Source organism: Rhinopithecus bieti, unplaced genomic scaffold (assembly GCF_001698545.2).
Source record: "Rhinopithecus bieti isolate Rb0 unplaced genomic scaffold, ASM169854v2 scaffold_16559, whole genome shotgun sequence".
NCBI lineage: Eukaryota > Metazoa > Chordata > Mammalia > Primates > Cercopithecidae > Rhinopithecus > Rhinopithecus bieti.
In genome coordinates this window covers 1,106,225-1,118,924 of record NW_016808724.1, presented here as the reverse complement: position 1 = coordinate 1,118,924, position 12,700 = coordinate 1,106,225, and the positions used below count along the sequence as shown (strand labels likewise).

Genomic DNA, 12,700 nt, shown 5'->3' with positions numbered 1-12,700 from the left:
CCAGGTGAGGCGATGCCTCGCCCTGCTTCAGCTCTCGCTGGTCAGGCTGCAGCAGCTGACCAGCATCGATTGTCCGGCACTCCCTAGTGAGATGACCCCAGTACCTCAGTTGAAAATGCAGAAATCACCGGTCTTCTGTGTCGCTCGCGCTGGGAGTTGGAGACTGGAGCTGTTCCTTATCGGCCATCTTGCTCTGCCCCTATATGCATATTTATTATCCCCATTTCTATTATAATCCACCTCCTCTCCCAAAAAATAACCACTTCCCAAACTCTTATGGTAATCATTTCCCTAATCTTTATAGTTTTATCACCAAGTGTATATCCCTAGACACTATAGTTTAGTGTTGTTTTATTCTTAAAATGTGATATGTTTTTAAAGTCCCTTTTAATCTACACATTTTTCTTTCTATCCCTTTCTTTTCTTATCTTGTACAATTTTAAATTTTCTTCTGTTAGCACTTGTAACTTTTTTTTTCTAATCAGACAGATACTTAGTGGTTTGTTTTGATTATTTTCTCTTGAGAGCCAGCTTTTGGATTTGCTTCTTAGTTCTATTCTTTTTCTACTTAATAATATCTGCTTTTATTTGTAATAATTCCCCCCTTTCTTTTGGTTCACTAATCTTTTCTGGCTTTTCAGTTATATGTTTAAATAATTTATTTTTATTATTTAAATTTGTATTGATATAGGTATTTAAGCTATAAAGTTTCTTGTGACATTTTCTGAGTCCTATATATTCTCTGTATATTTTCCCAGACTTTTATAGCTGTATATCTTATATGCAGTATGGTGCTTGATTTTGCTTTGTGAACCAATACAAGACTGTTTTCCATTTAATAGGTGATCCAAGTCTGTTTTTTACATGACAGGTAACAGGGAACCACCTTGTTCTATTTTATTTGCTTTTACCCTTTTGGTATTTAAGAGGGCTTTCTTGTTTTCTTTTTTTCTTTCTTTCTTTTTTTTTTTTTTTTTCACTTTTACCCTAATGCCTTTATAGCAAACCCTTAGATGCTTTTGTTGGCTCCCCACAGTACCTGATACTGCAGTTAGCTGATGGACACCCCACTCCCGGTTGGCCCTGCACATCTTCTCCCCATCCCTACCACTTCTCTGGTGGTGGTTCTTTGTCTGCATTGTCTGAGCTGGTAACCATGGCATGCTGCACCTTTATCACCATCATGTGCCAGCAGCTCCACAAATAAATACCACCCGGCAGCCACACCTTTGCCTCTGCCTCTAGTCATTTTGGTTTCCGGAGCTTATTCTTTAGTGGGTCATCCCTCAGCTGCTGGTCATCGTACGTCCTGTGTGTGTGTGTACTCATAAAAATATGTGTGACTTTTATCCTTGATAGTCACTATTTAGATGCTAAATCTTTGGCTTGTATTTTTTTCCCTTGAATATCTTAAATATGTGACTGAACCTGTTCTGTTCTGGACCTGTAATCCCTACTGCAAAGCCACTCACAAGTCCAGTTTTCATCATTTCTGATTTTACAGCCATGCATTCTTAAGGGGGAGGAATTTATAGAACTGAAAACCATGTGAATACGCTAGTCATGAGGTGGCTGATTTTGTCTGTCCAGGTAAGATGGTGCAGGTAGGGGCTGTGGTGGTCCAAGTGGCACACGTAGGAAGTCACAGGATGTGGGAGGCGTTGTTCTGTGTGCCCTGTGCACAGAGTGTGTGATGCCCTTTGACGGGTTTGCAGCCTCATCTGGTGGACTTCCTGGCACAACCCTTCTTGAAGGTTGCTGCATCTGAAGCTCTTTAAGACGGCGTTTCCCTTCGGCCAGACTGCACTCTGTGCACAGTGCAGATGCTGCTCCCTGTGGAGTGAGAGGGGCCCACATTGTCTGTGGCTCCACCTGGCCTTGGTGCTTATTGCTCTCTGCTCTGCTGCTCCCTTCATGTAACGCGGGTGTGTTAAGAGTCTGTAAGTGTGTTGTGTTAGATATTTAGGAAGGAAATGTTAATCCTAAAAATAGGTTTCACATCTTTTTTTTAACTTACATAAAATTGACTGGACTTTTTCTTCTGGATTATCTTTTTTGTAATCAGAGACTAATAATACACTGATATGAAGTACCTTTGTATCAGGAAAATGGATAAATGTAAACATTCGCCTACCAGGAGAAAATAATATGACCTGATTAGAAATGTATGGATAAAAAGCTAGGTTTAGTAGGTAGCCATTGATGAACAGAGTAACTTAAGACAACCATTGGGGATTGTTAGAGCAGAGATTGTAGCTCCCTTCTGAGGAGGAGCTGACCAAAATGTAGTCCAACTCCTGCTTGACAGAAGAGGTACAGCCAAACTGATCCAAAGGAAATGTCAGAGGAGGCCAGGTGGGAATTATCAACAACTGTGTTTGAGGGTTTGTTCTACTTTGTTTTGGTTTTGGTGAAATTATCACATTTTGCATGTTATATTACCTTGGCACTTGGAATCATGGCATTTATGCTGAGATTTTTTTCTCCCTAAAGTCTCTTCTGTTTGATAGCATGTATGTACCTTTCATAATCAATATCAAACTGAAGTAACTTAAAAAGATAGATGATTGTATTCATTTTCTAGGGTTCCATAACCACAAACTCAGTGGCTTAAAACCACAGAAATGTCTGTCCTCACAGTTCTGGAGGCCAGAAATCCAAAATCAAGGGCTGGGCAGGGTTGCTTCCTAATGGCAGCTCAGGGAAGTTGAGGTGATGAGTATGTATTATCTTTTACTACATGTAGTATAGTACTTTAATAATTATTAAAACTTAAATCATTCACAAATATCATTTTTCTTACTGGTAACAAAAGTTTTCTGATATATCTTACAGCAATATAGTTAAGAACTGATGCCCTTGATTAGCAATTTTAAAAACCGGAGGCTTATGCTAGCCTGTCTTACTTTCCTAGACTTGTGTGGAAATGATTTGAAGATAATGGCCCATAACAGCACATTCCTGTAAAGCCTGTGCTTGGAACCCTAGAGTGGTCTGGGAGATGAAGATTAAGACCTTGTTGTCCATCTCTTAAGGAAAATATCATCAGAGGAAAAGGCAAATCTTATTACAGGTCATCGCGAGAATGAGAATGAGGATTATAATGTATAGAAATTGGAACTTAATTATGGGAAACAGTTCTGTTCTTGGCTCTAGTTTACTTCTATTTGGAGTTGTTTTGTTGATTCTTCTCTATTCTCTTCTCTTCCTTTTCTTGAGTGGAAAGGAACTTGGAAAAGTCATGCGCTGGCCTTGGGTTGTCAGAGGAAACTTGGAGTGTCATTGCCTTTTGGGCACATTTGCAAGCAAGGGAGTGATGTATGCTGTGGTGCGGCCTGGGTGTGGGGAGTTAACGGCTGTTAGCTCCATCATTCAGACATGTTTTAAGTTTATGGAAACTGTGTTTCTTACAAGTGCGTTTGTGCCCTGTATTTTCAGCTCGTGTCGTATGAGGTTCTATTCTTTGTTTTTAACGCTTCCGCCCCCACCCCATCCCTCCGACATGCACCTCAGACAGCATGAACAAGACAAGCTGCTACTTCCTCTCCTCTCTTGCACACTGTCTCTTTATCTTTAATTACAACAAAATACACATAGCATAAAATTGCCATCCTAACCATTTTTAAATGTACAAGTTCAGTGGTGTTAAGTACATTCACATTATTGTGCAACCATTACTACTATCCATCTCTGGAACTTTTTCATCTTCCCAAACTGAAACTCTGTCCCCATTAAGTGCTAACTTTTCATTCTCCAGCACCCCCAGACCTGGTAACTGGCTTTCTACTTTCTGTCTGTATGATTTGACTTTTGAGTACCTCATATAAGTCAAATCAGACACTGTCCTTTTGTAACTGTCTTATCTCACAGCATAATGTCCTCAAGTTTCAGCCCTGTTGTAGCATGTGTCAGCATTTCCGTTTTCAGACTGAATAATATTCCATATTGTGTATAGTGCACACCACAGTTTGTCTATTCGGCCACTGATGGACGTGTGGGTTGTTTCCATGTTTAGCTGTTGCAAGTAATACTGCTGTGACCGTGGGTATACAGGTATCTGTTATTCTCGGCTGGGTGTACAGGTATCTGTCATTCTCCGCTGGGTGTACAGGTATCTGTCATTCTCCGCTGGGTATGCAGGTATCTGTCATTCTCCGCTGGGTATACAGGTTCTTTCATTCTCCGCTTTCGGTTCTTTTGAAAATATACCCAGAAGTGAAATTGCTGGATCATATGGTAATTGTATGTTTAATTTTTTGAAGAACCTCCATGCTGTTTACTATAGCAGCTATACCATCCTCCATTTCCACCAACACCACACGAGGGATCCAGTTTCTCCACATCCCTGTCAACACTTGTTACTTTCTTTCTTTCTTTCTTTTAATTTGCCAGTAGCCTCATAATGTGTGTGAGGTAGTATCTCATTGTAGTGTTAATTTGCATTTACCTAACAATTTGTGATATGGAGCATCTTTTTATGGGCTTGTTGGCTGTTGTATCTCTTCTTTGGAGACATGTCTATTGAAGGTGTTTGACATTTTTTAATCAAATTGTTGGGCAGTTTCCCTTGTTTTTAAGTCAGAGTAGGTGATGTTTGTCTTGCTCATGAAACAAAGGTTATAAAAAAGGAACATGTTTGCTATGAGATGTAGTTGGTACATGCAGAATGGAAAGATTTATAAATTAAATACTCCTTTATTAACATTTTAGTGTGTTGAATTTAAATTTCAGAGGCATTCATCTTTCTTCTCTACTTGTACATTTTTGTTTACCTGACAGTGTAAAACCCACAACCCCAAAATAATGGTTTTTTCCCCGTTTAAAATACTTTGTAAAAATAGTAGCCTAGTTACTGGTTTCTCTAAAGTAGCCATTTTCCCTTGGTTGTCATTTGTGAGCCCAGGCTTGGTCCTCAAGTCTAACATAGACTCCCCAAGGCCCTAACACTGAAGTTCTCTGATCCCTACCACTGCCCACGTGGGCCCACGAAGTGTCCCAGCAGTACCCAAGAAGGTCACCTTCACCTGTGGAATCCACAGTGTGGGTAGCCCCCAGGGAGCCACAGCCATCTAGGCCCAGATTCACAGGAGGACGCGGTTACTGCAAGTATCTGAACCTGGCCCCACCACCTATGGGCAGAGTTGATTCCAGCTCAGTGGTCCATGGGATGTCTTTCGGTTCAGCTTGCTGTTTTGTCCACACTGACGTGTTGGAGCTCAGCTGCATGGAGTGTTCTTCTCCCTGGACGTGTGAGATTAGTCAGCAGTCCTCTCTCCTTCCATATTCTGTCTTTATTTCTGTGACACTATTTCTGGAGAACATCGTATCTGTGCTTTTCCTTTGATAAGTTTGTAATTTTCATTAGAAAAGCCCTTTTAGATTCTAAAGCTTCTGCATTCAGTATTTCAATCAATGATAACAAACTGGTGTAAGACTAAATATGAAATACAAACATCAACACATTTCCATAAATTGGTGTTGTAATGTCTGCCACAAAAAGTTCAGTTGTTTGTATGTTTTTCAAATGCGCTTTGCTTGTCTTGATGATTTACAACTGTTGGCAGTGCTGTTTAAGTCTGTTCTGACAGTGAGAAATTGACTCATTTGGCAAAGTCAGCTGTTTTTACTAAAAGTGAATACTGGTGAGTGGAAAGGGGCTTGTATACAATTTTCTTGTCAAAGAACAGTGAGCGGGAAATAAGCAATCTTAGTTCCTGGGATTTGAGCATCACTCTCGCATGCTTCCACCAACCAGCTTGTCTCCACAGAGCTTCCTTCCTCGCTTTAGACTGAAAATCTGTTATCAGTGTGTGGAAAATAAAAATTTTACACATCTTTAGTTTTGAGGATGTGGATTACTATTTACAGTTTTTTTTTTTTTCACTATAAGGAAGAAATTTTTTTAAAAGTAAAAGGTGTTCACATTGTCTAGTTATTTGCCTTATGATTTGATTTTCTTGTTTCACGAAGAAGAAAAACTTTTAATTAAATGTGTTTAAATAGTAAAAATATACATGTCACTTCTGCTTCCAGTTAAGTGTGTTAACATGTATTTGGTTGGTGCTTAATAAAAAAATGTTCAGTGAATAATTAACTTCAGTTAAACCCTTAAAAATATAGAGAGTAAACAGAAATATTGAGTGGTTGCTCAGCATGGGGTAAGGGATACAGCAAGTCATTGGTCAGTATCGGGTATCATCATATTCTTACCATCTTTTTTTCTGGAGTTTTAATAGTTGTTTTTTAAAAATCTCTATATTTTAATAAAGCATTTTGATGTTTGAAACTCTCTTGCATAAGCATATCAAGACCCTTGAGAGATTCTAAGACATGTTCAGCACTTTCCAGTATAATATTCTCAAAGAACCAGGACACATCTTATTTCTCAAAATGAAAAAAAAAGTGTTAGACATTACCCTTGTAATTTCAAGCCCACAATCTGTCACTTTGAAGTGTTTGTATCGTTTTACAAAAGAAAAGCCAAATGAAGATCTCCCTGAAAAAATATTTTAATAGAATATGTCTTTATTTCAGTATCTTAAATAGTGAAGATGGAGAAATATTCAATAATGAAGAGCATGAATATGCATCCAAAAAAAGGAAAAAGGACCATTTTAGAAATGACACAAATACTCAAAGTAAGATCATTCTCATTAATTTTATTTTGTCGATTATGTTGAAATACTAAATTACTCTGACAATGCTATCTTATGAAATAAAAGGTGATACAAATATGTAAATAACAGCCCAGTATCCAGCATCGCCCACTTATTTAGTGGTCAGACTTTTGGCAGCTCAACCGTTTCAGTGGGTAAGATGTGCAAAAACAAAATAAGAGATGGCACAACCCACAAAACAGCCCATGCATATGATCTTGAATTCAACTCATTCTTGAGCAGTGAGGCCAAACTGAAGGGTGTCCTGACTTGAGTTTTGAAGTCACTGAAGATTCAGAGCAGGAGACAGACATTCAGAGCTGTAGTTTAGGATGTTAGATGGCAGCAGGGGAAGGCTGGAGGTGGGACCTGTCTGTGAGAGGGCGTAGGGCTCTATCATGGCACTGCCTTGCAGTTTATCTGTGAGTTACCAAGACACATGTTCATCTATAGTAGGCTCCCTTACCTCAGGGGATAGACCTCCAGTGGATGCCTGAAACTGTGGATAGTACCGAACCTTATGGATACTATGGGTTTTTTTCTGTATATACACACTTATAATAAAGTTTAATTTATAAATTAGGCACAGTAAGAGATTAACAACAATAATAAAATGAAACAGTTATAGCAAGATGGCCGCCATCACTCCTCTTGCACTTTGGGGCCATTATGAAGTATGATAAGGGTTCTCTAAACACAAGCACTGCGATACCTCAACAGTTGTTCCGATAACCAAGACGTCTACTGAGTGATCAAGGGGCAGGTAGTGTAGGACTCGCTTGACAAAGGGAGGATTCCCATCCCAGGCAGGACAAAGCACGACAGTGTGAGATTTCATGACACCACCCAGAACGGCACAGAATTTAAAACTTAGGAATGGTTTACTTCTGGAATTTTCCATATAATGTTTTCAAGCCAAAACTGACTGTGGGTAATTGAAACTGTAGAAGGTGAAACTGTGAATATGGGGGAGACTACTTTATGAAGAAGATAGGGTCACATGGAGAATACAGTTAGTGTGATTCTTGAAACTTCAAGATTTATCTGAAAAATGTGTTTCTAGGGAGTACCATACAGAGCAATAGAAGAATAGAACTTTTTATTAGGGTACATAGGAATTTAGTAATGTAATTGCATTTTATAATCAGTTATGTCTTCATATGGCTTCAGTCATTAATAATACTAATTTTCTTCTAAGTTACTAGGACTTGGTACTGTCTGAAATCATTGTTCATATCTTAAACTGATTTAAGAAACAAGGCAATTCTGTTTGCATTGAACCAAGTAAAAGCATTTCTTGTGAATATAGTAAGTCAGATAACTTTGTTAACATGTCCAATTATTTAAATTCCTTTAAAATCTTCATTTTGAAATGATTTGCCAGATTTAAAAAACACAGTTAATTTTATTCTAGGTTTTATCGTGAAAAATGGATCTATGTCCATAAAGAAAGCACAAAAGAAGTAAGTATTCTATTATAAATAAGAGAGTATCTTGGATTGTTTCTGTTCAATATGGAGTCACATTAAATACATTTATTAATAAAGTTGCATGAAACACATTTCTTTTGCAATATCAGATCTATGGTTCAAATTCTGACAGATAATAGCATATGAGGAACTTTTGAGGTAGTGATTCTCCATTGTGTGTGCTTGCACTTGCGTGTGGTATGTGACTGTGTATTTGTGCATACATTGGTATGTGTTGTATATATGGTGTGTATGTATGGTTGTGCATGTATTTGTGCACACATTGGTGTGTGGGATGTATGGTGTGTGGTGGCATGTGGTATATGTGTGCAGTGTGTGGTTCCTGCCTACCTGTACATATCTGAGTCAGCAGCAGGTCTATTTAAACCAAGCATGGACTCGTCACACGCATTTTCTCTGTGTTAGCATGAACCTCTGGTGCTGATGGGCATGTGTCCTCCCTGTGGTGTGTTTTGGAGTGTAGGACATCTGTGAGCCTCCTCATTCCACGTAAAGAGTGGCTAACATGAAATTAGTAATTGGGTTGGGTTTGTGCAGAGCCGTGTGAACTCTTTCCCTGCCTTTCTTTTGTCAAGTTAGGCTAAAGCTTTTTCATGAGCCATAAGACAAACCAGAGAGCTTCAAGCTGTTTCCTGTTTCTTTACTAGGATCAGGGAAGTTGAGTTCCTTTTATAGTCCAAGAAACTCTGCATTTGCATAATTTTGCAACAATTGGGGAAAATAATTTAGGGAACTATTGTCTATCATCTGTTTTTTTTAGGGTAAGTTAAATATTCCAGAAATGTTTGTAGATGCTCTGAAGCTAGTCCAGCTTCTGAGAAAGAAAACTTAAATCTATTCAGTTATGGTTAGTGGGTATAGAATGAATCAGATCCTTAATATACACTCTAATACACCATTAGAAGATTGTTTGACAGAATCTAACCTAGTTTGTAAAAAACGAAATTTAGTGCTCATGAAAGACCATTAAATATTTCATCTGCTCCGTTGCCATACTGATTACAGAGCAGAGGATCCCATCCAAGCTAGCATATGCAGGAAAAGAGGATCTTATTGTGAGGCTGTGGGGATGTTCCCTGGAATCCTAGGAGCCACGACTTAACCAGGCTGAGAGGGACCAGAACTAGGACTGGGTGCTGGTGTCCCTGCACCACGTCATGTCTCCACACTGTCACCTGGTATAGAGCAAGTGCCTGCTGCTTATCCATGCTGGCTGGTGTCTCACCACTCTGAGGTTACATGCTGTGGTTCTAGGTCCAGACATGCTCTTTGTGGTCTGCTCTGTGAATCAGATTTAATTTTCGGTTGTGAGATGGGTGGTGACCTTGGAAAGTGCCTGCTGCACCATCATGTAGAATTAAGAGAGAGAAATAAAATAGGAATATCAACTGTGAGGGATTTCAGATAATTATCTGTATCAAAATTAGCATTTCCTTTCCCCCAGAGTTCCCAGGAAAATGTTTTCTGCATAGCAGGCACTCAGTCAACATATTTGCATGTTTTAAATGAATTTTGTTGAGTTGTGCACACAGTAGGGCGATTGGGGTTGACGCACAGAAGCACATGAGCCTCTGAGTGTATCAGCTATCAGAGACAAAGATGCTATGACTCCAGCTGCTTTCTCTAGGACATCTCAAGTCACCTGTTTGGAATTTGAGATCGATCATCTCATGTTTTTTATTATTGTTCTCCAGCTTATTTATCTCTACAACTTTGAAATGAAAATCTATAGATTTTAAATATTTCAAATATGGAGGATGGAAATGGAGTTTAAAATGACTTCTGAAACCTAATGTGCTAATCTATACAAACCAGTATAGGATAAGGGTGTATCATGGAAGAAAAACATCTAAGAGAATAGCAGCAGTGTTTACAGTACTGAAAATAAATTGTTTCATTTTCTTCCTTTGGTTCTTGGACCTGTGTGTCTAATCACCAGTTTTTTTTGGTGTTTTGGGTTCTTGGCATCCGTGCTTCCAGCCTGAAAGCTGCCCATGGTCACAACTAGCACTTGCCTTCAGCCCTCTCCATCCCAATGCTGGTTTTCAGAGGCACCTTCTTGCTGCCAAAGCGCCTCTCCCAGCTGTGATCCTTGTGGTTGAGCATACTTCCAACCTGGGCAGTGTATGCCTCCCCCGCAGAGAAATCCTGTGTTTCAACTGTATATTTATAACACTTACATCCTTACAATGCAACTAAGCACAAGATTTATGCATTTTTAGTTGCGTAGCCTAGAATAATCCAGTTTTTTTATGATCTTAGCCTTAACATCATCCACACCCCAGTTTGTCCCCAGCAAAACAAACCAGCAAGATTTTTTTTAAAATTTTCTATTATACTTTAAGTTCTAGGTTACATGTGCACAACGTGCAGGTTTGTTACATATGTATACATGTGCCATGTTGGTGTGCTGCACCCATTAACTCATCATTTACATTAGGTGTGTCTCCTAATGCTATCCCTTCCCCCTCCCCGCACCCCACAACAGGCCCCGGTGTGTGATGTTCCCCTTCCTGTGTCCAAGTGTTCTCGTTGTTCGATTCCCACCTATGAGTGAGAACATGCAGTGTTTGGTTTTCTGTTCTGCAAACCAGCAAGATATTTAATATACATTTTTCTTTGTCATTACTTCAGCAGGTGGTAAAAAATGTCAGTTAACGGTGTCTCAGTTATACATAAACAGCTTAAATTATTAGCATTGCTATAATTTTACTATTCTCTCATCTAAATCTAAAATCAGTCTTCAGGATAAAAACAAATGTCCTTTGCCAAATTTTTTTTTTAATTGCACAATTAATTGACATTAACTGCCAGTTGTTTTTGGCTGATTGACTAATTTTAACTTCTATGTTGCTCTTCCAGAGGCATGGGTATTGCACCTTGGGAGAGGCCTTTAATCGGTTAGACTTCTCAAGTGCAATTCAAGATATCCGAAGGTTCAATTATGTGGTCAAAGTAAGTGTTCTGTATCAAAAACTACTTTGATGACTCTTTTGAACAATTATATTTTGAAGTTTGTAAGTGTACAATGTTTAAGATGCTTTTGGCAGCTTGAAGGTGTGCCTGTTTGCTGCGTGTAATCGAAAAACAGAAGGGAACAAGTTCAGGAGAAAACAGTGAGATTGGAGGATTTCTCCAGTGTTGGTGGCAGAGGTTGCAGAACCTCAGTGGGAGCAAACACTCATCTCCCTGTGGCTCTGTGGTTGCTGAGGATGCCACAAAGTGGTCCCCTGGGGGTTGCACCATGCATCTACGTACCATGTCAGTGATAGATCGGTCATGGGATCTTTACCTGATGATTTCGCAAATGTTTTCTGCTTCACATTTTTCACAAAGAATGAGCCTTATGTCACAGAGGAAGAAGTAGCTAATAGAAAACAGGAATTTCATACAAAATAGATCTCCACAAAAACCTTATTGCATTAATGATATCCTTTTGGAAGAAACTTTTATCTTGGGCCACACTCAAAAAGAAAGGATCATAGCGATATATTCCATTTATTGTTTGCTTTTGTCTAAAGATGAATTACTATGTGATTTATGCACCTTCATTCTATGGATAAAATAGAAGCTATAGTTTATGAAGCTATTAATTTTGTGTTTCTAATGGTTCTGTGAGACATTGGAAAATGTTTCTTTTAATTGCTTTTAGGCATTTAAAAGTGCTACTGGGAGGACAAAAAATTCAGGGAATTAAATAACTAAGTCTTAGATAATTTTATTTGTTATGTTTGGTTCTGAGCAGAATTTCCAGGGCTTCTTATGTAACTACTACTTACAACTCCTGTTGTGCTCCATTCTTCACTGAAGCCCAGCCAACACATGCAGGCTGGACTTCCCCGGTGTTTTCTGAGTCCTTCTTTAGATATTTACACGCTGGCCAGCAGGGTGTTCTCGATAGGTACCTTTCTTGTAGATGATGAAACGCAGATTTGACTCAGCCTTGTGGAAATTTTCAAGACTTAAGTAGGCAGGAAAAACATCAGCAGAGAGGTCTGTTTAGCAGTAACTAGTTCTCCATGTAGCTCTCTGATAGTTCAGACCATACTGAGTTGCTTTATAGTAGCAATTCTTGACCATCTGTCTACGTAAAAGGATTTAATTCTTGATGCGAGTGAGAGAGTAGGATGGGGCACAGGAGGAAGTCATTGGCTCCTGGTGATTTCTGTGCTAGGTGCCCTGCTCTGTCATCTTTGGTCACTGACTCTGGAGAAGGTGCGAGTGTTCTGTGCTTTGTCAGAGCAGGAGTCCATAGACCAGGGCCAGTATTTCATCAGTTTCAGTCATTTGAACGACTGCATGATTTTTTTTTTGTCTGTGTACCACATACTACTATAATTTGCTGGGTAGCTTTTCTTCAAATTTACTTTTTTAAACAGAAATACCTACTTTAGCCTCATCGTGAACACTAATACCTGTGAAATGGTAAATTTTCTGTCGGTCGTTTGTCTAATACATATAAAATAAATGCATAACTATAAAAATTAAAATGTGCTATGCACTCATGTACCAACTAAACTTACCTTGCAACCGTCTTGAGAAGGGCTGTGTTTC

The 12,700-nt window shown here is 39.0% G+C and overlaps 1 protein-coding gene across 8 annotated transcripts in view; it reads left to right on the top strand.

Annotated features, from left to right (window-relative positions):
- FBXO25 (F-box protein 25) overlaps positions 1–12,700 on the top strand; it is a 67,156-nt gene that overhangs the window by 22,075 nt on the left and 32,381 nt on the right. For 7 of the 8 annotated variants that reach the window (XM_017887068.1, XM_017887066.1, XM_017887070.1 and 4 more), the window contains 3 exons: positions 6,535–6,640; positions 8,072–8,119; positions 11,009–11,101. In XM_017887068.1, coding sequence (XP_017742557.1) covers positions 6,535–6,640; positions 8,072–8,119; positions 11,009–11,101 — 247 coding nt within the window. Of the gene's footprint in view, positions 1–6,534; positions 6,641–8,071; positions 8,120–11,008; positions 11,102–12,700 lie in introns of those variants that run through there. The other variant, XM_017887071.1, reaches the window with a different exon arrangement.